The sequence below is a fragment of the Cladophialophora immunda genome (assembly GCF_000835495.1).
Source record: "Cladophialophora immunda strain CBS 83496 unplaced genomic scaffold supercont1.9, whole genome shotgun sequence".
Lineage (NCBI taxonomy): Eukaryota > Fungi > Ascomycota > Eurotiomycetes > Chaetothyriales > Herpotrichiellaceae > Cladophialophora > Cladophialophora immunda.
Window position 1 is genome coordinate 110,370 of NW_015622549.1, and position 25,173 is coordinate 135,542.

The following is a 25,173-nucleotide window of genomic DNA, read 5'->3' on the forward strand; positions in this document are numbered from 1 at the left end:
GGATAGTGCACGTTTATCCAGAACTTCCCCAGATACTCACTGCGTCCAACCATCAGTTCATCCCAGCTACACAGTACTTCCAATCTCACCTTCCACCTCTGAATACTCTACAGGCGGTCCCGTTGATTTGATTGCCGGACAAGAATTCGTTAATTTCCTATAACAACGTCATTTGCAAGCCGTCAAGTCCTCCCTATTCATCGCAAAACGACAATCGCTGCCTTGTATTTGTCCATCCCGCACAATGGCTGGGTGGTTCTCGTCAGGCACGTCTGTGCTCGACGAACAGATCGAAAAAGCCACCTCTTCAAGCTTGGAAGACATCGCAACCTCGCTCGAGATTACGGACCTCATCCGATCAAAGACAGTGCAGCCTAAAGAGGCCATGCGATCGCTGAAGAGGCGGATAGGCAACAAGAATCCCAATGTCCAACTATCAGCCCTGAAACTCACAGACACCTGCGTCAAGAATGGCGGCTCCCATTTCCTCACGGAGATTGCTTCCCGTGAATTCATGGACAACCTGGTCTCGTTACTCAAAGCCTCCGGCGCCGCGGCTGTCAATGACGAGGTCAAGCAGAAGATCTTGGAGCTGATCCAGAGCTGGGCCAGTGCTACTCAGGGAAGATACGATTTGTCATATATCGACCAGGTCTACCAGAGCTTGCAGTCGGAAGGCTTCAAATTTCCGCCCAAGATCGAGATAGCCAGCAGCATGTTGGACAGCAGTGCACCGCCCGAGTGGACAGACAGCGATGTCTGCATGCGATGCAGAACCTCATTCACCCTGACAAATAGAAAGCACCACTGCAGGAATTGTGGCAATGTCTTCGACCAACAGTGCTCATCAAAGTCGATTCCTCTCCCGCATCTAGGCATTATGCAGCCAGTGCGGGTCGACGACGGCTGTTACGACAAGTTGACCAAAAAGTCAGGCGGTGGTTCCGACCGCCGCGTCTCCTTCGCACCCAAACCGAGTTCGATGCAACCCCGAAGTGCCAGGGTAGAGAACAATAGCAGCTTTGATGAGGACCTGAAAAGAGCATTAGAAATGAGTCTTGAAGAGGCGAAAGGCATTCCAAGCTCAGGCTATGTTCCGCAGTCGCAGTCAAAGCAAGAGCCGGCGAAGACAAACGGTGTATCAAATGATGAAGAAGACGATCCGGATTTGAAAGCTGCCATAGCACTATCTTTGAAAGAAGCCGAAGAGCAAGCCAAGAAGCATGCTGCTTCTCTCAAGAAAACCACAACCGACGGAGCCACCTCCGCTCAGCCTTTCGTCATGCCAAAGAACGATTATGAATTGTCTGTGATGGAAGCTGAGAATATTAACCTGTTTGCCACGTTGGTCGACCGCTTGCAGCACCAGCCGCCGGGCACAATTCTGCGCGAGCCTCAGATTCAAGAGCTGTACGAGAGCATTGGAAAGCTTCGACCGAAGTTGGCGCGGACACTGGGCGAAACAATGTCAAAAAATGACGCGCTCCTCGATCTACATGCAAAACTATCTACGGTCGTGCGGTACTACGACCGAATGCTTGAAGAGCGGTTGAACAATACTTATAACCAGAGAAATCCGGGGTACGCCGCCTACGCAATGCCCTCGCCTGCGGCCCCCCAGAGTATGTATCCCTCGATATCGTCGGGACCACCGCCGTCGATGAACGCTGGTCCTGGTGGCGCGGAGAACTACTATTTCAGCAATGCGCCAGTCGAGACTTATGCTCCACCTACCCAAGCAACGCCGATCCCTCAACCTCAGCGTTCGTATTCATATTCGAGTCAGAAACAAGATACTCCTGCCTCACCGTATCAATATCCAGCTCAACAGCCCTCACAGCAGCATCAACCTATGCCGCAACCTGGACAATTCAATCAACCACCCTCACCACAGATGTACCAACATCAACCCGCTCCGCAGCAACCGTACCCATCTCAGTCCTCTCAACCTCCATCTATGTATCCTCAGATGCCTCCCTCAGATCCTCAGCAGACTCCAACGCCCTACGCTCAAATGCCGCAGATGCCACCTGAGGCACCTGCTCCACAGCCTCAAACTCAGTATCATCAATCTCCACCTCAGCAGGCGACACAACAGCCTTATCAACAACGACAGCCAGCACCTCCGGAGCAAACACAGGCTCCGTCGCAACCTTACCCACAACAGCAATCACAGCAACAACAATTTGCTCCGCAATATCAGCAAGCTCAGCAACAGCAACCACAACCCTTGCAACAACCGCCGCCAATGTCCACCGGGGGTTCATATGGAACAACCTATCCCACCTATACGCAGGACCAATTCCCTTCTGCACCACAACATATTCCGGCTGCGTATAGCCAACCTGCGGCACATCCTACGCAGCAGCAGCCAGTTGCTGTCGAGGAAAGTCTGATTGAGCTCTGAAATCCTCGGCCCTGCCAGAGTAGAAGTGAAGTGGTCGTGGTTTGTTCCAGGTCAAGGGATCCTGGACGCGGCGGGCGCAGACGACGACCACATTAGGTGAGCGGGCTACTGGCAGCAGCACCGAGGGAAGTATAGGATAGCCCCTCCTCGCGTCCTTGTTGTGGTTGAGCGGATGAGACAAGGATTCTCTGATAGTGATGCGAACGAATTTTATGTTAAGAATGGATTCGGCCTCGTCGATTTTATACCCGTCTAGGAAGGGAATACCATAGATGTGCTCTGCACCTTGCTGCTCTCTGTCATGTGCATGAACTGAATCCCGCAAAATACCGCCGAGCTATATCTCTCCACCGACATGGATATACTTTTGACTACATGTGTAGTTGCATGTATGCATCAAGACGCACGCTTTCGTAGCCTTCCCAACTCCACGAGCGGCACGCTCTTTGCCCACTGAAACAAATCCGTCTTGCACAGTGCAGGCAGAGGGACCAGGTCTCTCGTGGAGACACATCCTGCCCTGTCCTACCTGTGTAAAATAGGTGAAAGGTGGGTAGTTATGTAGTCCCAGACGCCCATTTCTGTCACCAGTGACCTATCGGGAGTAGAGGAAAGTGCCGCCACCGGCGTCGCTTGATTATGGCTCTACCCATTGTCTACTTCTCCTTATATACTTCACACGCCTCTGCTCTCCTCGAGTGGGCCGTGGCTTCGGGCCGTCTATGAGTATGCTCTTGATTCTAGGACGGGCGAAAAGTCAGAAATGGTAGGATACATTTGACAATGGAGCCCGCGGGTCGCGGTAAGCGAGCGGCATGAAGAGAAGAAATGTCTAGCAAACGGGTCGATCGGCCGGGTTGAGCTTCAGTCCACCCTCTCGGCGGCGGCCTTCTCGATCCGATCAATCACTGCGTCCTCGAGATCCCGGCGCGTGTGTCTGGTTTCTTGTCGTCCGGCCGGCAGTTGGCCGTTCGTCAAGGCGGCAGGGTGGCTCGATGGAGGCATGGAGGAGTTCGAAGTTCGCTGGACGGTCTCGGCGAAGATGAAGGCGCAGCCCAGCTCATCGAACAGTCTCAGGACCCCAAATAGCGAGTGTGCCAGGGAGGCAATGTCGGGGCCGAGGTTAACGTCGTATAACGTGACGTTGGTGTTTTTCCCGGTGGTTGTCGCGATCGAGGTGATTGGCGCATAGACGGAATTCGGTACTGCGTCTAAAAGGGCGGCTTGAGGGGTTTCTTCCCTGCTGGTGCTGGAATACGAGCCGTTCGAAGAGACCTCGTTGACTTGCAGCCCGGCAAAGGCAGGCCAGTGACAGGAGATGATTCCACCCCTGATTTCGTGGGATTTCCCCTGTCCATCCACATCGAAACGTGACCGCCAATTCCCAACCAGCTCATCCAGTTTGTCCGGCACGCGACCGTCCCGCACGGCGTCCTCGGAAAACAGAACCAGTCGGCCTATTGGCGCATAGTGTCGATACTTCATCCCCGGAGCGCGAGGTGCACCGTTGACATCATCTTCGTAGCTAATGGCGCCGTCAAAATGAGCCACGCTCGCATTGGCCGAAGATGCAGAAACCCCAATAGTAGACCCGTTCATAGACGCTGGCGTCGAGGGGGTCGTGGTCGTGTTTGAGCCATCATTTCTTGAGCCATCAGCGGGTCCTGTAGAATGTCTTTTGTATCCGATCGCCGTCCTCTCCCATTTATTACCCATTTCTGCCCCAAGGCTTCTCAGCTCCTCCAAGCCCACACCCCCCGGCCTCAAGATCAGTGGCGGATCGTGGAGCCCATCCACAACCGTGCTCTCCACACCCACCTCACAGCCTCCTCCATCTAATATGAAATTGATCTTTCCGTCCAAATCCTCCAGAACATGTTGCGCTGTCGTGGGACTTGGCTTCCCGGAAGAATTCGCACTCGGACCCGCAATAGGTCTCCCAGTTGCCGCGATGAAGAAGCGAGCATATTTCGACGACGGGATCCGGAATCCAATGGTCGACTGGAAAGGGTGAACGTTTCTTGCAAAGATCCCAGATGATGGCACCGGGAGGAGGATCGTCAGAGGACCAGGCCAAAAATTTTCTGCTACTGGCACGTATATTTCCGGCAACGGCTCCCCTGTGACCCGTTCCAGGTGCTTGATGCTCGAGACATGAACGATAAGAGGGTTATCACTGGGTCGACCTTTGGCTGCAAAGATCCCTGAAACTGCGGGCTCATTAGTCGCGTCCGCGCCAAGACCGTAAACGGTTTCCGTGGGAAAGGCTACTGGGGGGGCAATGCCCTGTTTTATGGATTCAACAGCATCCCGGAGCAGGGTCGCATTCTCAATTTTGCTTGGGGGTGGCCAGAGGATGTACTGAAGGTAGATGGCGCGGTATTCCTCATCAGTTGCGTGTTCAGGGATGTCGAGGTCGAGCAGATCGACTATCCGCGTGCGACAGTGCGTGTAGGGCATCGATGCCAAGTGAGAGCGGTTGTTGATAATACTCCGCATCGTGGTGGTCGATGTCGTTCTGGAAGTGGTTGATAAATGCTTCAATGGAAACTTAGGGTGGAGATGTGATCGCAAAAGGAAGTTCATTAAGACGTATCAACCAGGCCGCCACCAGTATGAGGTACTCTGACGCCGACAGGAGCGATTCTTCAGCACAAGCGGAAAATCGGCAAGGCTCAGCATGTTGAACCAAGGAAGAAACCGGTTCGAAGGCTCCGTATTGAAGATCAGCTGGACAGTCTTGAAAATTAGATCCTCAGAGACATACTGCGATACGGCCAAACATATGTGAACATGAATGGTGTTCTGTGAGGATAGGCAAGGACAAGAATCACGCCGAGCGAGGAAAAAATGGTCGAGGCAAAAAGTCGGAATGAGATCGGAGCGGGTTTATGCATCACGTGTACAGCCTTGCGCCTCAGTGCAGCCTTATGGCCTTGACCAATGACCATTAATTACCTGAGTCGATAGCATGGCATGGTTTTCTGTCTATATACCTACTTCGCTTCACTGCTCCAAACACGTCGGATGAGACACAAGTCATCAAGCTCGAGCTATTATCCTACGAGCCTTGTCATGTGCTCACCCAATCGCCTCCTCCCTCTCAGGTGGTCACGGCGCTCTTAGCCATCAGTTCTGCAACCAAGTTCCAGTACTTCACTCGACTCCGCTCCCGGAAGGTCTTGCCATAGAAAACCATGAACAGAAACACCGATGAGGCCGCCATGCCGATGAACGCAGCCGAGATAAAGCAATTTTGCAGACCGAGGTTGTCCAACCAAGGGGTAATTCCGTAGCCAATGGCAAATGACATGGTATTCCGAACCAAGATCACCGTCGTCATTGCATCTGCGCTGATTTCATGATATGTGTCGATGAGGTAGTTGACGCTGAGAGTAATTCCGAAGCAATTTGCAGCGGCCAGGGTGCCCATGGCAAAGATCAACCCAAACCAATGGACGTGATGAGCAGCACCTACGCCCCACAGAATGAGGGATGCAGGAACGATAATGATGCACGCTGCAAAGGGCCAGAGGCGTTGTTCCGGTTCCATGATGCCGTTGTTGCGGCGCGCAAGTCTGATGGTGAGCCAGTCGCTGAACCGGCCAGTAAAGAAGCACCCAACCATAACGCCCAAGCACGTGCTGACGTATGAAAGTCCGACCATGGAGGCTTTGAAATTGTATGGGGCACCTCCTAGAATGATACTTGCAGTTGCATTCAGCACATTGAACCAGATCTGTTGGGATACGTTGTCAGTAAGACGCCGAGCTCTTTCAGTACAAAAAAGATGATCATAGCCGAATCTAAAACTCACAAGATAACTGCCATAGCTAAACCCAGCATAGAAGATGACAGGCCAGCTCAGGTATTTCAACGACCTGTAGGCTCTTGTCCACATTGGTTCCCCGGGAGACGGTTGCCAAAGCGACATTCTTTGCAAGTAGGTTTTGTTGCTGCCGTAAACCACGGTGCCGCTCTCAACATTAAGCGCGGGCTCGTTGACAACGTCCGGCATCTTTTCTGTCGCTTTCTCGTCTTTAGTCGCAGAAATGGGTGTTTGGCTGCCACTCGATGTCTCGACAACACCGACTGTGGATCGTATGTAGTTCGTCTCTTCCATGAAGAAGAAGCAAAAGATCAAAGCCACGCCGAGGAAGATTGTAGGCCAGTAGAACACCCACTTCCAGCCTTGATCATCGGCGATGAAGCCACAGATCACTGGGGCAAAATAGTTGCTCCCGGCGAGGAAGAAAGCGTAGACGCCCATGTACGTTCCTCGCTGATGCTGAAAATACACGTCTGTCACAGAGATCTCCGGAAGAGCTTCTATCGGTGCCGCAAAAAACCCTCCCAAAACGTTTTTCGCAATCCACACTCCGTTGCCACGAGCATATGGGCCCCACATTGTGCAACCGATTGTTCCGCAGATGGAGAGAAGGTAGGTCAGTCGCTTGCCATATCGCAGGGCAAAAGGTTGCCAGAAAAGCAAACCCCAGCCAGCAAGAAGAAACAAGTATCCCGTGCCTTGGTTGAGGGTGCTTATAGAGACCCCCGAAGCATCAGAAAGCGGAACAAGCACCGAATAGACCACAGAGTTAGCAATGCCAACCACCAAGGTGTAACTAGTAGCGGTCAGTGTCGTGGCACACAATATCAAGGTCGTGGTGAGACATACATATTGACTGTGACGGTCAACATGAGCTTGCGCCTAGGCGACCAGTTCAGGGGATCATCAGGGTCGCTCGATGGAGTGGGTACTAGAACAATGTCCTTGTCCCCAGATCCAGCATGTCGGGTATGCATGGTATGCTCAATGTCCACGAGGTGGACAGTCCCCGGGACTGTGTCAACTGGTAAGTTGTAGTGCGCCATCTCGGTCCAGATTGCAAGGCTCCGAAAATGAAGGGAAAGAGACGAAGGATGGAGAAGTGAGGAGAGAAGAAGACGAGAACCGAGTTGGTGATCTTCATAGGATCGCCATCATGGGCGTAACACTGATTTATGTGTCTGTGCTCCCGCCATCGCAAATGTCCGCGCAACAAGTTCCAGAGCACCGCATGCGCGTGCACCAGAGATAGAAGATTCGACGCGCAATCTCCTCGATAAGAGCAGAATGGCCTTCGGAATAGACCCAGATGGTCGATTCCAGCATAGACTCTTATGATAAAGCCTATGAAAACGCAGCGCAGAAAGATAAGATACTGGGATCTCCGCATGTGGTCGGTTGTACCACACGGATGTACCACATGGTTAACGGTGAGGCAGGGGTACGACGATCATGTATTGATGGAGGGCGGAGCTGGCGATGAAATAAAGTGGATAGCCATTGGGGAGAACCATGCAAGTCAATGCCCTCGCAGGGACAAGCGCGACAAGCTGGTCGCGATAGGGATGGGTCGGTATAACGAGTAGTTCTCCAGAACCTGTGGGCGCAAGATGTTGAAATTTGTGTCGAAGAAACCTCATCTCACTCTGGCATGTCGTTGCTTCGTGAAAACACAACTGCTTCCGGCCTTCCTTGGCTCAAGGCCAGTTTCAAAGCCATTGTCGGAAACTCTCCTGCCCGTTCAGGCCGCGCCTGGGTTTTAGAGGCGGCAGATTGCCACATAGCCTCCAGTAGCCAGAGTCCGGCCGTCGTCCGAATCCTTTGCGGGCGCTATCATGTCTGATTGGTGCTGGGTTTGGGCCGATAGTTAAGAGGCGGCCTTTCCATTCCAAGATCTTAGCCTGAAACAAGCATCGCGGAATTCCGTGTGATTGACCGTTGCTATGTGCCGGCGGAGGAAATGATCCTGTTTGTCCAGACAAAAAGGGATCTAGAGGAGATATCAGAAGGCACCAAACCGACTGAGCGAGCAAACAGGACAGTCAAGCGAGGTTTCCCTTACCTGATCTGACGAACCTTCAATATCAGTGAACATCCCGTCCCTTCTGTCCAAGCTTCCCCGCTTTGGAGTCTGTGTCAGGCGAGCAATAGAGTATACATAAAGCTGTGCAACTTTCATTCGCAACTTGTTGAACCTATTGTAGTCTCATCCTGAATAATATTTGGCCGATCACAAGAATGGGCGAGGATTGGAAAACTTTGGTCGCGAAGAAACGTGCCGAGGGAGCCAAAGCTATACCTGAAGAATGGCGGCTGGCTCCAAGCATCCTAGAATCAGTCAATGCTGATTCCGATATGAGCGTCCTGGACGTGCCTGCAAAGTGTGGCCTTCTCACGCCCAAGGAGCTCGAGATCACGGAAAATTATGATGCTGTCGATCTGATAGCCAAGATGGCTGCGAAAGAGCTTTCCGCTGTTGAAGTCACTCAAGCCTTCTGCAAGAGAGCTGCTGTCGCCCATCAAGTGGTTAGTAACAATCCTGTATCTCGAGGCAGTTGTCGCTGAAGTTCCAAGACGAACTGCTTGACAGAAATTTTCTTCGACAAGGCTCTTGAAAGAGCTAAATATCTCGACGAATATCTGGAGAGAGAAGGTAAGCCAATCGGGCCGTTGCATGGAATGCCCATAAGTTTGAAGGTATGGCTAAAGATCTCTCGGGCGGTCTCATTGCTCAACGTTGTGGCCTACAGGATTCCTTCAACCTGAAGGGCACGTATTCGACAATCGGCTATGTCTCTTTTATCAACCGACCAGTGGCGGACTTCAACTCACCTTTGGTTGATATACTGCTTGAAAATGGCGCCGTGCTTTATGTCAAGACCAACCTTCCGCAAACATTAATGACAGCCGACTCCGAAAACAACGTCTTTGGCCGCGTGCTGGTAAGGGCGATGGTGTAGAGTTGCAAACGCTTTGCTTACCTGTTCCAGAATCCTCACAAGCTCAAACTCACTGCTGGGGGAAGTAGCGGCGGCGAAGGAGCCCTTGTCGGTATGCGAGGCTCAATTTTGGGTGTCGGGACAGACATCGGGGGATCCATCCGAATACCTGCCTTCTGTTGTGGAACATACGGGTTTAAGCCATCTGTTGATCGCATTCCTTTTGGCGGCCAGACGAATCCGGTGCTGGATGGCTGGACAGGCATAATGCCAGCGGCAGGACCTTTGGCGACGAGTACCCGCGACTTGCGACTGTTTCTGGAATCCGTCATCAATTCGAAGCCGTGGAACTTTGACTATACCGCACTTGCCATGCCCTGGCATCCTGTTGAAGAGAAAAAGGCCCTGACGATTGGTGTTATCCTCGAGTGTCCCACTTGGCTTGTCCAACCACCAATCCTGCGAGCATTGAAGACAGCCACGGAAAAGCTGAAGCAAGCCGGCCACAACATTGTGATGCTCGAAAAATTTCCGTCGTTCAAAGAGGCCACAGAGTTGTCCTGGAGATTCTTCGATATCGATAATGAGTGCACCGGATTCAAACATATTGAAGCTTCGGGGGAGCCGTGGGTCACCTCGGTCAAGGACATGTATACACCGCCTCCTGAAGGCCGCCGCGACAAGAGTCTGGGTGACTTATTCGACATGAATGAACAGCGTCTCAAATTTCGATCAGACTGGTTGAAGCTCTTTGTAGAGAACAAGTTGGACGTTATTGTGGCACCAGGGTCGCATAAGACCGCTGTACCCCATGACACCTTCAGAATGCCGCCGTATACGGTGATGTGGAATCTCCTAGCGGTAAGTGAAAAGCTGGGCTATGTGCCGACGCAAGAATGAAGGCTGATCTACTCGAGCAGTACCCTGCCTGCATTATCCCATATCTCAAGGCGGACAAGAATCTGGACCTCCCCGACCCCAGAATTCCAGACTGTGAGTGGCTCTTCAAGAGCAGGTTGTAAAGCTAGTGGCTGATAGACTGCAGATATGCCGGAAGCCGTCGATAAAGCGCCTTGTCATATTCAGGTCGTCGCTAGATCTGAACAGGACGAAGAGCTAATGGCTGCCGTGGAGCTGATATCGAAGGCTCTGGGCGCCTCTTAACACTGTAAAGTCCAAGGTCAGCAAAGTGTTGGCGTGGATAAGGACCAGGGACCGAGTAGACCTTCTGGTGGTGAAGCGGTATCATGGCTTTGGAAAAGGGTGCTAAACCCCAGTGAGGGATCTTTGTTCAACACATAGCTGACTGGATAAATAAGAGACAAGACTCACTGTCTCGGTGAAAGAGTGTCCAAATGGAAAACAAGGGCCACCTTATTTCCATCGTATGGCAGCCGTGTGCAACCGTCAAACCCCTGAGGATGTGTGCCGCAGCGAGACGAAGAGGGACTTCGAGGCCTTCGTGTGTGTGGGTACAGGTATTTCCGCAACTTCGCAACGAATTCCGCTTGTCCTTCCATGGCCTCGCCAGCCCAATGCTCTGGGTCGGTTGAGACCGACTACGCCGGTCTCGTAAATGCGGGGTGAAAACCCACCATGCTTGGGGCCTAGAATTCAGACTGCTTCGACCTCGATTGATAAGGATTGAAGACGTCGATTTCAGCTTCCTGGAATGTACCGTACCTAATATCTCCCAGGCGATATCCATCCTCTTGTCGCACTTCAATGGATGTCTCGGGAACATCGAACCGCCCACCATGAGATGTTGATCTGCGTCGAAGCTGCCCGAGGAAAATTTTTGGTGGTATGGCACGACAATCCAATGCCACTCTGCGGACCAAGACTGGATGTTTGACCTGTGAGTGCATTTATATCCGGTGGAGCCATCTGTAGCTGACAGGATTTTGGGTCGCGTGCGACGGAAGAAATGCACGGAAGAAAGGCCTCGGTGCGAAAAGTGCATCAAGTCCAACCGAGTCTGTACCTGGCCTGCCGAAGACGACCTGTTCGACCGGCGACATAGTCGAGCCTCGAGATCTCCTGTGTCGCCGTCGCCTCCTAAGTTGCCCAAAAGCGTTGATGTCGCAAGACGGCTCTCCGGCAGCAGCAAAGACAGTGCTGGTACTGATGCATCGCCATTCTTCGTGTGCCGTGAAATCTCTTTCAACTCAGACCTCTTCAACTCGCCAGTCTTCAAATCCGACCTTGAAGTTGACTGTTTCCGGCACTTTCTTGATGGATTCTTACCACTGCTCATCCTCTCGAACACACATCCGGGATTCCAGTCCCAGTTCATCCCCGAGGTAGTGGAAATGCTTCTGCAATTTGAGGGCATGAAAGACGTTGCCCTAGCTTGTGGTGCGTCGCGGATGCACCTTCTTACCGGAAGTGCTCAGATGAACGAGGCCGGTATCAGGTACTATACTCGTGCCGTTTCTGAGGTCAATCGCTCTCTCAGCACGATCGACTGGGGCCGGGATGATTTTAATGACGCCCTCCTCGTGGCCATCATCTTTCTTTATATCCACGGAGTGAGTTTTCCTGCTTTTGCAGATGACCGAGCCGACTAACCAATATGTGCTTGCGAACAGGTATTTGATATTGGGACCAACAAAGACATCGGGAAACATGTGATGGGAGCAATCCAGCTCATGAAACTCCGATGGACGAATTCGCGAAGACCGCCCATGCCACGCCCGATTCATCGTATCATCTGGGAAAGCATCCTCTATCAAGTCTTTCGCCAGACGGTTAACCGGCCCTTTGCAGTGGACTTTCAGCCCGACTTTGAGTTTTGTGCACGAGCAGAACAGACGCTACAGTCCTTAACATTCCCAGATGCCTCGCCGGCCGACAATAGTCCAGTGATAGGTTTCCCTCTGGCGCTCCAAAAGTTCATCATTGAGATTGTCCAACTATGTAAAAGCCCAGCGAAACCTGACCCTGAACTACTCGAGGTTCTTGGCCGGGAAATGGCATATTGGGAGAAGACAGTTCTGGAGGAGGGCCACTGCGTCAAGGAAGAGGACTCGTGGTCGACCAAAACACCGGCTGAACGAGCTCGCAGCTTCCACCAACACTCGACAAGCTTGCACATTCTCGCGGCATCCCTTCTCCTGGAATGGGTCTCCAGATCACATGAGGTGTGCGATACTGAATCTCCGCTTCCGCCTGCGGGCGATACATGGCAGGTTCGCAGAGGACTGGAGATCATGCAGTGTCCACAAGCTAACGAGGAATGGTCGAGGTGTTACCTGGGATCGTGGCCGACCTTGATATTTGGGTATGCCGTCGACAAGCCGGAGGACATTGCCCTGATCCGACACGACTTGAGACAACGGTTCCAGAAGATGTATTCGGGAGAGGAACTGCTCTTCCTGGAAGAACTGGAGGCAGTCTGGCGCACCAGGGGGGTTTTGTGGTCGGAGGAGTGAATATGGGAGCGGTTATCCCACTGATTGTTATTGGAGCGGTGACCTCGTCATTTTGGGGTTGGGTAATTGGGATGGTCAGTTGCTTTTGGTTTGGGGGAATTCATGGTGGATGGGACGCGGATTGCGTAGCGGGCGCGGGCGCAGGTACACCGCTGGTGGACCGACCAGGGCAATCGTGACTAACCACCAACCACCCACCCGCTCGCCCAGTTGAGAATTCATGACCTGCCTAAGCCCGCAAAGGATTGAACTCTCGCGGTCGCTGCTTTGATGGCTAAGCGGCGCCGTTACAAAGGCGCCTCGGCGGGCTCATTAGGCCTCGAAGCTGCCCTCGGAGATGCCACAAACCTCCTCACCACGGCCCCTCGAGCCCCCTCCGTCCTCCATCATCCTCCATTCTCCCCACCGAGGCGACGAATCTGATTTGCTTTCCATCCCCCGAATAACCCTCATCCTCGTAATTGCTCGTCGCGCCGTATGCCTAAGCCAATAAAATCTCCTAACCCTCCTCGCCGCTTGACGAAGATGCCCCAGACATTGAAGCGGCCAAAGATGGAAATGCATGCTGACAGTTGTTGCTTTAGTAAACATCTCGTCCGGTTCGACTCTATTCAAGATGATACCATCTGGGCCCGTCATGGGGGTTGAGATCGCCCTATATTTGTCAAGTCCAAGGTTTGACTTGTTCAAAATTCTACCCTGGCACAAACGGAAAGCATCGACGCTGGCAATGATATAAAGGAGGTCCGGGCAAGTTTGATGCGCTTCGTCCTTCAGCATTCTACTGTTCCCTCAAACATCCGGTCAACTACTTTCATGGTCAAGAGGAAAAGGAAAATGTCGTTCTTTCAAGCTGCTTCATGGCACGAGGGCGAAGTCGCGATTCATAAACGAACTCGCGTGGGCGGCTATGACAATCCGACTTCACCATTCCTCACCCCTCGGGCGGCCAACATGATCCAACGGTACCCCATGATGGCAATAGGAACGTTGGATGATCAAGAGAGGCCCTGGTGCACCGTCTGGGGCTCCGATCATCTACCAATCGCACAGCCTGTGGCTCAGAGCGTCATGGGAGTCCGCACCACTGTCGACGCGAGCTTCGATCCCGTAATTCAAGCAATTTATAAAGGCAAGGACGATGGGGAAGTGATACGCGAGGAGGGCAAAGGGAGACTGATGGCCGGGCTAAGTATTCATCTCGAAGAGAGAGGGAGAGTCAAGATGGCCGGCCAGGTCATTGCCGGTGCCCTCACCGCTAACGAGCCCGTTTCGGATGGCAATGAGCCCAAGGACGATGCAAAAACAGGCAAATCCGGCGAAGTTCAGCTTGTTGTCAAGATTGACCAAAGTCTCGGCAATTGTCCAAAATACCTTAACAAGAAGCACATCATTGCCGCCGTGCCTAAGCCGAGATTATTGTCTTCTTCACCGCACCTCACGCAAAAAGCGATTGATTTAGTGCATAATGCGGACCTGTTTTTCGTCGCCTCCGCGCACAAACACGAGGACATGGACTGCAATCACCGTGGCGGTCCCCCAGGCTTCATCCGCGTGCATCAGCCTGCCAACTCAGAGGAAGGCAGTACTATTGTGTGGCCCGAGTACAGCGGAAACAATCTCTACCAAACACTTGGCAATCTTGAAAGCACTCCCCACGCGGGCCTGGTGATCCCGGACTTCGAGACTGGTGATGTTCTTTATGTGACCGGAGACACTGAGACACTTGTCGGGGCCGCGGCGAGCAAAGTCATCGCAAAAAGCAATCTCGCCGTGAGCTTGAAAGTGACTGGCGCGCACTTTGTTGAAAACGGATTGCCTTTCCGGGGCAAGCTGATGGACGATGCGTCCCAAGGCCGCTCGCCCTACAATCCCCGTGTGCGATACCTGACCGAAGAAAAAACGGAAGCGTTTGGGAAGACGGCAGGTGACGCACCACCTACGACAGCACAACTCATCAAGAAGACGAAGATCACTCCTACTATCACGAGATATCGCTTCGCGCTCGCCGATCCTGATGTATTCGGCCGCTGGAAACCAGGCCAATATGTCGCAATGGACTTGGCCGCCGAGCTGGACATGGGATACTCGCACATGCGAGACGACGACCCGACTAGTCTGAATGATGACTACATTCGCACCTTCACCGTCTCATCTATCCCGAACTCGCTCGGCCTGCACGGGGAAGAGTTTGAAGTCACCGTCCGCGCAGTCGGCCACGTCACCAAGTGGCTCGAATGGCAGCGCGAGGGCATGTGTGAGATTGGCATTCGAGGCTTTGGCGGCGAATTCGCATTCGAGCCCCAAGCCAGGAATGCTTTTATTGCCGCTGGGATTGGAATTACACCTTTGCTGGGCCAGATGGAAAGCCTGGATCTCGACAAACTAAAGGTTATGTGGAGCGTGGGGATTCGTGATGTCGGGTTGCCGCTGGACGTCCTCACCCAATATCCTCTGTTGAAAGACTCGTTAACCATCTGTCTAACTGGCGACGAGTCGGTGATAGATGACAAGACCAAGGCAAAGCTGCAGGAATTAGTCGACACCGGTGTGAAGGTCCTGAGGAGGAGAGTGACAAAAAATGACCTGGTAGCTTGGGATTCAGAAGTGGACAACTGGTATCTTTGCACGGCACCAGCGATGAGGAAGATTGTGCAGGAATGGATGCCAGGCACGACAATTATCTATGAGAATTTCGACTACTGAGGCAAAGGGGTTTATCGGGGAGGATTTTGTCTTTTATTTCTCACACATCATCTACCACAGTAATGCTGCTGCAAAAAATTCACTATAATGTTAGTACGCTTTATGAAGGAGAGAGTTGGTTGTCTGTGTATATAGTAAATGGCTTCGAGAACGGCGTTGCAACATTTCTCCACCTTCTTGCGTTGTTGGCCCTTGATACTTTCGATACATTTCGTTTCTCTTCAGATGCCAACATTTCCAGTCCACGCCCGTCAAACAACAGTTCACAGCTTCCGACAGCGACTCCGACCGTTGAAAGCAGCGGACCGAGTCTTTGTACATCACTACCAGCACTGCCACGTTCTCCATCTCAACAACCCAAGGCCCAAGACGACCTCCTCCTCGCCGCCGGGATCCGTCTGCACCCCCAGTCCCAGCCGCCACAGCATGTCAAGCCAACCGGCCACCACCACTACCATCCCCAGCACAACCGGATCCAACGCCTCCAGCGCAGACGACAGGACCATCTACGAGCTAACGTTCTACTCGCCGGTGGAGAACACGCAGGCGTGCCTGGAGGCGCTCTGGGCCACGGGGGCGGGGACCTGGCCCAACAGCCCCAACGGCGGCGTCGGGGACAAGGACAACCAGAACGGCAGCGAGGAGGAGCCGGCGAAGTACACTGACACGGCCTTCATCTGCCGTGGGACAGGCCAGTTCAAGCCGTCGGCCGCGGCGAACCCGCACATCGGCAGGGCCGGCCAGGTCGAGTACGTCGAGGAGGACAAGGTCGAGATGGTGGTCGTGGGCACGCGGCGGTGCAAGGACGCCGTGCGCGAGTTGAGAAGGGCCCATCCGTACGAGGTCGTCGCGCTGTTCGTGACCAAGTGCGAGGACTTTTGATCTCTGATCGACACGGGAGAGGCGCGCAGGGATCCGGAGAGTCAACGAGAGGGGAAGGGACGGGATGGAAAGGGGGATTGTGATGCTACACGTTAGCACACACAGAGCTACAGAGCGTGCTCGCTGTTGAATTGGTCTTCTTAGTCCTTCGAGGACCTGGAAAGCAAAATATGGCCAGTTCAATTCCTTTTCAAACGGATTTTCAATTGGGTTTCTTGTGGTATCTAGTTTTCACAACTTTGCCTTCCGGGATACAAGAGAAAAGGAGAAAGACCAACGCCCTTTTGCATGTCCGGCCTGATTTTCCTCCCCAGGCCGAGCACGTCTAGATGCTTGTAATCAAGTCCTCAATTCATAACGCTGGTACAAAATTCATGCCAAAGCCCCGACCTTCTCACAGCTCATCGTGCCCCGAGGGCTCGTCATCATCATCTCCATAGTCTGGCATGCCTCCTGCACCACCAGCGTATAGCTTGCTGCTAATAGGATATGCGACTTGAGACAGCTTCTCGAACTGCTCCTCAAAGTCGTCCTTGTCTGCGGAATCGGCGTTGTCACTGAGCCAGTCTTGCGTCTCCTTGATCGCATCCAGAAGAGTCTCTTTGTCCTCGTCATCGATCTTGCCCCCGAGCCCGTCCTCGTCGTGGACTTGGTTCTTCAATGACGAGGCATAGTTCTCCAATTTGTTGCGAGCATCGATCTTGTCCTTGATGGCGCGATCTGCCTCGGCAAACTCTTCGGCCTCTGCGACCATTCGGTCGATTTCCTCCTGGGTGAGACGTCCCTTGTCGTTCGTGATGGTGATCGATTCAGACTTGCCCGTGCCTTTGTCGCCAGCCGAGACCTTGAGAATACCGTTTGCGTCGAGTTCGAAAGACACTTCAATCTGAGGAACACCACGAGGGGCGGGAGGAATACCGGTCAGTTCGAATTTGCCCAGAAGGTTGTTGTCCTTGGTCATTGCTCGTTCGCCTTCAAAAACCTGGATCAGTACTACGGGTTGGTTATCCGCAGCCGTAGAGAAGATTTGGGATTTCTTGGTCGGTACCAGTGTGTTTCGGGGAATGAGTTTGGTCATGACTCCACCGGTAGTTTCAATGCCGAGAGTCAGAGGATTGACATCCATGAGAATAAGGTCTTCGGTTCCGGTTTCGCCAGAGAGAACACCACCCTGAACGGCTGCGCCATATGCGACAGCCTCGTCAGGGTTGATACCCTTGCTGGCTTTCTTGCCACCAAAGAATTCCTCGATCATTGACTGAACCTTGGGAATACGAGTCGAACCACCAATCAGGACAATGTCGTCAATCTCGGATTTCTTGACCTTGGCATCCTTCAATACCTGTTCGACCGGCTTAAGCGTCTTCTTGAACAAGTCCATGTTCAACTCCTCGAACTTAGCCCGGGTCAAAGTCTCAGAGAAGTCCTTTCCGTTGTGGAAAGCTTCGATTTCGATTCGTGTAGACATTTGGGAGGAAAGGGTTCGCTTGGCGCGTTCCACCTCACGCTTCAGCTTACCCATGGTCTTCAGATCCTTGCGGATATCGACATCGTTCTCCTTGTTGTATTTCTTCACAAAGTAGTCAATCACTCGTTGGTCGAAGTCTTCGCCACCAAGATGAGTGTCACCGGCGGTGGCCAGGACCTCGAAAACGCCATCTTCAATTGAAAGAAGGGAAACATCGAATGTACCACCACCAAGATCGTAGACAATGATCTGGCTCTCTTTGCCCTTCTTGTCCAGGCCATAGGCGATAGCTGCGGCAGTTGGCTCGTTCACAACACGCAGAACAGTCAAACCAGCGATAGTACCAGCATCTTTGGTAGCTTGTCGCTGAGCGTCGTTGAAGTATGCCGGGACCGTGACAACTGCGTGGGTAACTTTCTTGCCCAGGTATGCCTCCGCAACTTCCTTCATCTTGCCTAGAACCATGGCGGAGATTTCTTCGGGAGTGAAGCTTTTGGGTTTGCCAGAAACTTCGACGTTGACCACTGGCTTGCCATCTTTGCTGGCGACTTTGAAGGGAAAGTGTTTCAGATCTCGCTGAACGTCCTTGTCCTCGAATTTACGGCCAATCAAGCGTCTGTCAAGCCATGTTAGTAAAGTGAAAGGGACCAGGAACAGGCTGAAAGAGGCTCACTTGATGTCAAAAATTGTCCTGGTTGGGTTCGCAGCATATTGATTCTTTGCCGCATCTCCCACTAACCGCTCTTCGTCGGTGAATGCGACATATGAAGGTGTTATCCGATTTCCCTGGTCGTTCACAATGATCTCGACCTTGCCATTCTGCATCACACCGACGCAGGAGTATGTTGTACCCAGATCGATACCAATGACAGTGCCATAGTTACTGTCTGAGTCGTTCAAGGGTGTTTGGTCTTCAGCATTCACTCTGCCAATCAAAGCCAAGGGACAGACAAAGATGAGGAGGAGGTAGAAGAGAGTTGTCCATTGCAAAGCAGCGGAAGAGGATCTGCGCGGGCGACGCTGGACGTTACCGGACGCCATCTTGTCGGCGGGAAGAGGGAAGGAGAGGTAAAGGGGGAAAAAAAGAATGATATGTGGTTGTTGGGTAGGAGGAAGGTCGAGGAGTATTGGGGCTGGCGGTGGAGGGAAATATTTATTCTAGGGACGCAGTTATCGATACGCTGTCCTTTTCCACCATCTTCACTGGCGGAAGGAGGCGCGAGGCCACCTTGTTCGCCGCAGTCCACCAAAGCGCCCCATCACCATCAACTTAACCGCAGTAGGGAGTTACGAGCCACTTGCCCCAGCCTTGGCGGCCAAAGGGTGGCTTTGGAACACGCTGGTTTGCCCCTTGAATCAGTGCCAGCCTGGCCTCTATTCTATTCTTTGCAGATCCAACAAGTACCATCCCTTTCCATTCCACAGGGATACTCGGTATTTGGACTTTGTTTCTATTTTTTGCCCACTAAGCTAGCCATCATGACTCAGATAATGACCCCGTCTAGGTTCAAGTGTGCACGAGAGCATTCGCTTTTCTCATAAGGGATGCTAGCACTGAGTAACTGGCATTGGTCTCCGAAGCGGGCTGTTTGTTTGAACGTCATCTGTCCCTGCTACCTCGCTCGCTCTTCTCCTGGCCACATACATTTTCTACAACGAAAAGAAAATCTATCTCGTTATCTGCCACCACCTCCCACGCACTTGGTTTTCGCGTACCGACACTGCTGTTCAAATGGATAGATGATCGGGTTAGGTAAGCCACTCGCCCCAGGAGGCGCAGTACGTCATTCTTGCTATATCGTGGCCCCCACATCGCATCGACATTACCGCATTCACGATCTGAGCAGCATCACTTTGTTCACTCCTCTGTTACATTACTACATGGCATGAGTTTCCTTGCCATTTCAACTCTACCCCTTTGTTCTAGCAGTCGTTACCTTCCCTTTCTACTACACAGTCCGTCAGTAAGTGTACCCAAAACCTTCGCCATCTGCCGCCGCGCCATGGGCTCCGTGGACACATCCCTGCACCCCCATACCTCGGGGAGCGCTGCCCGCTACGCTGAAGCACACTCCTCGCCAAATCCATTGATCCTTTACGGCGGCTGGTTCTGCCCCTTCGTCCAGCGCAGCTGGATTACCCTGCACGAGAAGAACATCCCGCACCAATATTTCGAGATCAACCCATACCACAAAGACCCCGAATTCCTCAAATTAAACCCGCGTGGTTTGGTCCCGACGCTCGCCGTTCCGCTTGACAAGGATGGCAAGGAGCAGAAGCCCCTGTACGAGAGTCTTGTGATCTGCGAGTACTTGGACGAAGTATATAACGACCCTTCCAAGAACGGACCCGATCTCCTTCCGAGAGAAGACGCCTATCTGCGCGCCAAATGCCGGATTTGGATCGATCACATCTCAATGAGAATTGTCCCCGCGTTCTACCGGTTCATGCAACATTCCGATTCAAAATCATATAGTCTAGATGAAGCGCGGACAGAATTCCTCAACCACATCAAGACCTTCATCAAAGAATGCGATCCTCAAGGACCGTTCTTTTTGGGTGAGAGATTCAGTCTCGTGGACATCATGCTCGCGCCTTGGCTGTGCAGGATGTTTCTTTTTGATGTGTACAAGGGCGGAGTAGGTGTGCCTGAGGAAGGAAAGGGAGGTGATGACGAAGGTACGTGGCAGAGATGGAGGAAATGGGCCAAAGCAGTGGGCGAAAGAGAGAGTGTGCTGGATACCTTGAGTGAAAGGGATCAATACGTTGATGCCTACCGGAGGTATGCGGAGGATACCACACAGAGTGAGGTTGCGAAGGCCACGAGGTCGGGGAGAGGACTGCCATAGACAGGAGAAGCGTGGGAGGGATTGAAATGCATGGCCCATGGCTTTTACTTGCGTCCCAGAACTTCTTAGACTCGGAAATCCGCTTGTCATCCGTGGTTACCTATTTGAGACCGTCTCGTATGCAAATGTAGCACAACTCCTCCTGAGTTCCATGCATGTGCGTCTTTAAAAGCGTGCTCCTAGATCGTTTTCACGGTGTCACCGCCGGCTGAACCTCCTTTCTGTTCACCGCTTGCCCTCCCCCCTCAGATCTCCGCCAAGCCCGTAGCCTCTGATCTTCTCCCACTCGACCTTCTGTCTCGTGACGGGCAGCTGCCGCCGCAGGGCTTTGAAGCTTGTCTCATTCATGCCCACGATCGTCCGGTTTACCTCTTCCTGGTACTGTTTCTCGATGGCGGCGATCTTCCGCACCACGGCGTCGCCGCTGGCCCCTCCGTCGACGGAGACGTTGGAGAACTCCTTCTTGGTCGACAGCGCGACGTTGCCGTCTTCGTAGTAGTGCACGTCGACCTTCATCCCGCCGGACAGGGTGTTGGAGGCCGGGTTGTAGAGGGCCGCGGTCCGCCAGCGGCCGCTGAGGAAGTTCTTGGGCGAGGATTTCAGCGAGGATATCAGGATCGCGACTTGGGAATCGTCGGGCGTGGCGCACACGGTGAATGCCGAGGGCGAGGACGTCGGTGGGTAGTGTTCGGCGAAGTGCCCGGAGAGATGCTTCACGATCGACGACACGAGGTCGCTGTGTTTGGTGTCGTGCGTGTAGGACTGCGGCGCGGAGGGCTTGGAGGTCGTGTGGTCGAAGGAGAAGGAGGTGGCAGACTGCGTGTCGTAGTATTGCCCGGAGGAGAGTTTGTTGTAGGAGGATATTAAGACCTAACAAAAACCCCCCCAGACTTGTTGTCAGCTGGACACTGCGGGCCAATTCCAATGGAGGGGTGTTTTCTCGCCAGATATTCCTTGTTCGCGGGATAAAGGGTAGAGTGTCTCGTACATAATCGCTTGCTCCAGGGGGCCTCACAGCCACCATCTGCTCTTCATTGTACTTCTCGAACGCAGGCTTCAGCTTTGCGATCAGGGCCGGGTCGTCGTCGGAGGTGAGGGCCTTGATGTCTTTGATCACATCTTGGAGTTCCCCGGAGGGCGCGCCCTCAATGAAGGACGAGGTGATGTCTACCGTCGATCCCATAACCGGTGGAATAAGGCAGGTATTACAAGACAGGGTTGGGGAGAGGCTCTTCCACTATGTTCGTAACAATGGTCGTGTTAGCCTGGTGGAGGAGGGATGCAGCTTTCGAGGGGTCGTGCCGCAGCGGAACAGATCTGGTGCGTGTCAGACACCGGCAGGAAATCTTTAGAGGCGCAGCCTAACGGGGGCGGGGCAAGATTCTATCGGAGAAGCTACCAATTTTTGAATTGAGGTTTGTTGGGTTAAAAAAATGTCGTTGCTTCGAGCAGAGCAAGAAACAAAGGCAAGAAGGGCAATTGAACTCGAGTATCATAATACATCGTTTGAGATGAAAAGCAACCACGTCTCCATCCAGTCCATGCCATGCCACGCCGGCCCGCTCCAGACGCCTCGCTAGCCAGAGATCAACTTGAAAGAAGGGACAGTGGATGAAGTCTAGTCAATGCTCATGCTCATGATGCCTTCATTCGTTTCGGTCATGCCTTGCAAACCAATTTTCTTCGTTCCGTTATGACTGCTCCCGCTATTGCTGCGATCCCCATGGCCATGCCCGGATCCCTTCGGTGGCAGTTTAGACCACGCTTTGTCGTTTGTTAGAACAGGGCTCTGTGGCAGGATAGGACTGCTTTGGACACTCATGCCGGGGGACACCGCTCGGCGTTTGGTGTACGACGGGTCAAAGTCCTCTTCACGGCGTCGCTTGTTGTTAACTCGTCGGGCGACATCTCCGGCGGTAGGTGGGTTAGAAGCCAAGGGAGTGGTCGACCTAGATCTAGATCGGTTGAAATGCTTCAGGGCAGGATTGTCGACTAGTGATGAGCCAGGAGTATCCATCATATCGTCGCTGATGGCGGAAGAGCTTTCGCGAGGTCGCAAAGATGGTGGTGGGGTTCGGTACCGCTCGTCAAATCCGTTCCAAAACCCTATGCCTGCGGAGTTCCTCTCGGCCTGTCGACTAAAGCTATCAGGGGGGAGCAGGCCTTTGTTGTCCATCATCATATCTTCGATCGACTCCTCTATGGGCTCCGCTGCAAAGTTGTTGTTCTGATGGGCAGCTATCGTCGGGGACTTTGGTTGAGAGACGGCCGGCTCATTCTCGTGTACTTGGCGAATGACTTCTGCCTCGCGTCGCGCTTCACTTTCGATTGGGGCGGCTTCTTCCAACAGCTGAGCACGAATTCGGGCAAAGCCTTTTGTCTTGGGAAGCAAATTGCCTCTGCGGGTTACAGCTCTGCGAATGACCTTTCTAGGGTCGTCGCCATTTGCGCCGTCCATGTCCGAAAGAGACTGGCCCCCGTTTGTTCTGACAGTGTTATTGTCTTCGCTATCTGATAGATGGAGATCGTTGGTGCCCAGACTTAAACTTTCGCGCCGAGACTGGACTTGTTGTTTGGTGAGCCCCGTTCCGAAGTAACTACCACCTGCGTTCTCAACGCTTTTCAGAACGCCAGGTGACAAAGGTCCCGGTGAAGGCTTGGAGCTGTTCATGCTCACGCTGCTGGAGCTATGTTGGCTTTTGCCCTTGCGCGTGCGAGCTCTCCTAAAACTCATCAGGTTGGGCTGAAAGCTCATAAGACTTGCTTGTGCAGGAGATGGTTGATTGTTCATCCATTCCATCCCGGGGCTGTTCACCCAGCCTGGCATGGGCCCCGGGTTCAGCCTTGACGCCGCAGGGGTGCTCAATATTGCTTCGTCCAATTCACGGTCGATGGCCATGTCGTCCGAAGAAGTATCCGACTCGGAATCAGACTCAGAGCCCATCATGTTAACAGAGCTGACGGAGCTAGACAGGTTTGTTCTATCGTTTGACAATGACCACAAAGCATTCGACTGATTGCTTGGTGAGTCAAGTACGGTATTCCCAAGACTTCTCCTTTGGGGTATTTGTATCCCTCTCCCTGTGATGGGCGAGGCATCTGGAGACGCTTCTGCAAGTGTGGAATGGTGCAAATTGGTGCACGCCCTTGTATAGTCCAGTCCTCGTGATCTTCTTGGGAGCATGGACGAGGGCGATCCGTAGACGTAGGACGAATCTAGCTTTGGTGATAACGGGATTCGTGGTATCGTGGGACCTGGGCTTGTTCCAGCGGCGTCTTTTGATGGCATGTGGAGGGATAGGCCCCGAGTATGTATAGGAGGACGAGCGGGTGTTGTGGGAGTAGTAATAGCCGAGTCATCCTTAGAGATTCGTCGCAAAGGTTCTCGAAAGGCGGGCGAGGGAGACAGAACGGGCTTGGGAGCGTCAGAGAGAGACCGTGGCTTTGGAGAGCCCTTGAAGGATGTTCTGGAGGATCGGGGAGTGCGTTCGCCTTCGCTCTGTTCAATCTGTTGCGTGAGATTCGACTTGGTCGGGGAAAGACCAAGCCCAATGGGCGCAGTATGGATACTTGCAGCCGACATTGTGAAAGACTGGACGTGTTACCGAAGCATCACCATGATGGAGAGATGAACCATGTCGCGCGGGCTAGACAGTGATTTCACATTTCCAATGGGCAAGCGGCGGCCAAAAAATACAGGGATCCGACAGTGCGCCAGGAGGACCTTTGTCGAATGGTGACCTTGGTGGCGCGTAGTGGGCGGCTGCGTTGACTGAGAGTCCACCTCGAGATAATAAATGCGTGGGAAGAGGACGGGGGATTGACGATGCTCCTCGCAGCTGAGCCTGAAATAGGATCAAGGTAATGCTGTCCTATGCTGAACCCCGCTCGTGCTGGATATTGGGCCACTGAGACCGCAGTGGGTGATGGTAGGCCCTAAAGCGGCCGACATCTCCTATTCAACCCGGTAAGGTGCCGAGGAGACGAAACGCTAGTGACGATGCCTCAAAAGCATGGCTTTGAACAGTGGTCAATGTAGCAGCACTCATAGCTTAACTCCAAACACGCTCGTTCAACACCTTGAAAAGGTTTATTCCAGTATCCTGTCATGATTTTATGAATCGAACGTCACGTTCTTCTTCGTTCCTTAATTGCTGCCTGACTTGACCCAAGTCTTTCGGATGGCTCGCCGTGCTGAACCGCCACCCGACTAACAGCTGTGTCTGCGGCAGAGGCTGTCATCATCCCCAAACATCTCCTTATCTGCCTAGAGGATGTAAGGCGTCATCTCGTCTGGCTGGTCTCCGAATTTCTGAAGCATGAGCACCCTGTCTTTTCGACCACGAGGACGAGCTGCAATGGCGGATTTGACCGAGTCATCAAAACTGATACAGCGCGGTGACAATATATTTGCCATCAGCTATCGTGTTGCGAAGCTGCTGCCGCAGGGCTCCCAAGAAAACGCTACGGCCAGGCGCTCTCTTTCGGGCCCAATCGATGTTTTGCTGGGCAACTATTTCACCCCCTGAAGCTCACGATAGGATGTTTTGACAGATGCTGGACGCAAGGAAAATGGCAAGAGTCTTATTTCTTTTGGCTTTGGGTAGCTTTGCCTTGCGTGTCAAGTTTAGCTCTTGAGGAGCCTAATTGAATGGGAGC

General features: G+C 52.9%; 10 protein-coding genes across 10 annotated transcripts; 5 read left to right on the plus strand and 5 right to left on the minus strand.

Annotated features, from left to right (window-relative positions):
- The first annotated feature begins 50 nt into the window (after positions 1-50).
- Positions 51-2,779, plus strand: PV07_12467 (uncharacterized protein). Its single transcript, XM_016399994.1, has one exon. The coding sequence runs from the start codon at positions 245-247 to the stop codon at positions 2,405-2,407; it is 2,163 nt and encodes a 720-aa protein (XP_016242362.1). The 5' UTR covers positions 51-244; the 3' UTR covers positions 2,408-2,779.
- On the minus strand, positions 2,638-5,247 carry PV07_12468 (Sua5/YciO/YrdC/YwlC family tRNA threonylcarbamoyl adenosine modification protein). Its single transcript, XM_016399995.1, has 2 exons — positions 5,175-5,247; positions 2,638-5,119 (listed from the first exon to the last, which is right to left on the minus strand). The coding sequence occupies exon 2, from the start codon at positions 4,991-4,993 to the stop codon at positions 3,272-3,274; it is 1,722 nt and encodes a 573-aa protein (XP_016242363.1). The 5' UTR covers positions 4,994-5,119; positions 5,175-5,247; the 3' UTR covers positions 2,638-3,271.
- Positions 5,248-5,484: 237 nt separating this feature from the next.
- PV07_12469 (uncharacterized protein) lies at positions 5,485-7,420 on the minus strand. The gene is made up of 3 exons (XM_016399996.1): positions 7,086-7,420; positions 6,225-7,032; positions 5,485-6,146 (listed from the first exon to the last, which is right to left on the minus strand). The coding sequence occupies exons 1-3, from the start codon at positions 7,280-7,282 to the stop codon at positions 5,511-5,513; spliced, it is 1,641 nt and encodes a 546-aa protein (XP_016242364.1). The 5' UTR covers positions 7,283-7,420; the 3' UTR covers positions 5,485-5,510.
- Positions 7,421-8,408: 988 nt separating this feature from the next.
- Positions 8,409-10,537, plus strand: PV07_12470 (uncharacterized protein). Its single transcript, XM_016399997.1, has 6 exons — positions 8,409-8,762; positions 8,811-8,933; positions 8,987-9,178; positions 9,227-10,036; positions 10,096-10,168; positions 10,221-10,537. The coding sequence occupies exons 1-6, from the start codon at positions 8,475-8,477 to the stop codon at positions 10,337-10,339; spliced, it is 1,605 nt and encodes a 534-aa protein (XP_016242365.1). The 5' UTR covers positions 8,409-8,474; the 3' UTR covers positions 10,340-10,537.
- Positions 10,538-13,199: 2,662 nt separating this feature from the next.
- PV07_12471 (uncharacterized protein) lies at positions 13,200-15,476 on the plus strand. Its single transcript, XM_016399998.1, has one exon. The coding sequence runs from the start codon at positions 13,369-13,371 to the stop codon at positions 15,313-15,315; it is 1,947 nt and encodes a 648-aa protein (XP_016242366.1). The 5' UTR covers positions 13,200-13,368; the 3' UTR covers positions 15,316-15,476.
- A 68-nt stretch (positions 15,477-15,544) lies between these two features.
- PV07_12472 (uncharacterized protein) lies at positions 15,545-16,559 on the plus strand. Its single transcript, XM_016399999.1, has one exon. It carries the CDS (start codon positions 15,742-15,744, stop codon positions 16,195-16,197), a length of 456 nt encoding a protein of 151 aa, XP_016242367.1. The 5' UTR covers positions 15,545-15,741; the 3' UTR covers positions 16,198-16,559.
- PV07_12473 (chaperone DnaK) lies at positions 16,205-18,803 on the minus strand. The gene is made up of 2 exons (XM_016400000.1): positions 18,339-18,803; positions 16,205-18,281 (listed from the first exon to the last, which is right to left on the minus strand). Exons 1-2 carry the CDS (start codon positions 18,704-18,706, stop codon positions 16,592-16,594), a joined length of 2,058 nt encoding a protein of 685 aa, XP_016242368.1. The 5' UTR covers positions 18,707-18,803; the 3' UTR covers positions 16,205-16,591.
- A 487-nt stretch (positions 18,804-19,290) lies between these two features.
- PV07_12474 (uncharacterized protein) lies at positions 19,291-20,632 on the plus strand. The gene has a single exon (XM_016400001.1). It carries the CDS (start codon positions 19,552-19,554, stop codon positions 20,512-20,514), a length of 963 nt encoding a protein of 320 aa, XP_016242369.1. The 5' UTR covers positions 19,291-19,551; the 3' UTR covers positions 20,515-20,632.
- Positions 20,633-20,739: 107 nt separating this feature from the next.
- PV07_12475 (uncharacterized protein) lies at positions 20,740-21,697 on the minus strand (the record flags this gene model as incomplete). The annotated part of the gene is made up of 2 exons (XM_016400002.1): positions 20,740-21,384; positions 21,503-21,697. 2 exons carry the CDS (start codon positions 21,695-21,697, stop codon positions 20,740-20,742), a joined length of 840 nt encoding a protein of 279 aa, XP_016242370.1.
- A 435-nt stretch (positions 21,698-22,132) lies between these two features.
- PV07_12476 (uncharacterized protein) lies at positions 22,133-24,097 on the minus strand (the record flags this gene model as incomplete). The annotated part of the gene is made up of 1 exon (XM_016400003.1): positions 22,133-24,097. The coding sequence occupies one exon, from the start codon at positions 24,095-24,097 to the stop codon at positions 22,133-22,135; it is 1,965 nt and encodes a 654-aa protein (XP_016242371.1).
- Between the last annotated feature and the right edge of the window lie 1,076 nt (positions 24,098-25,173).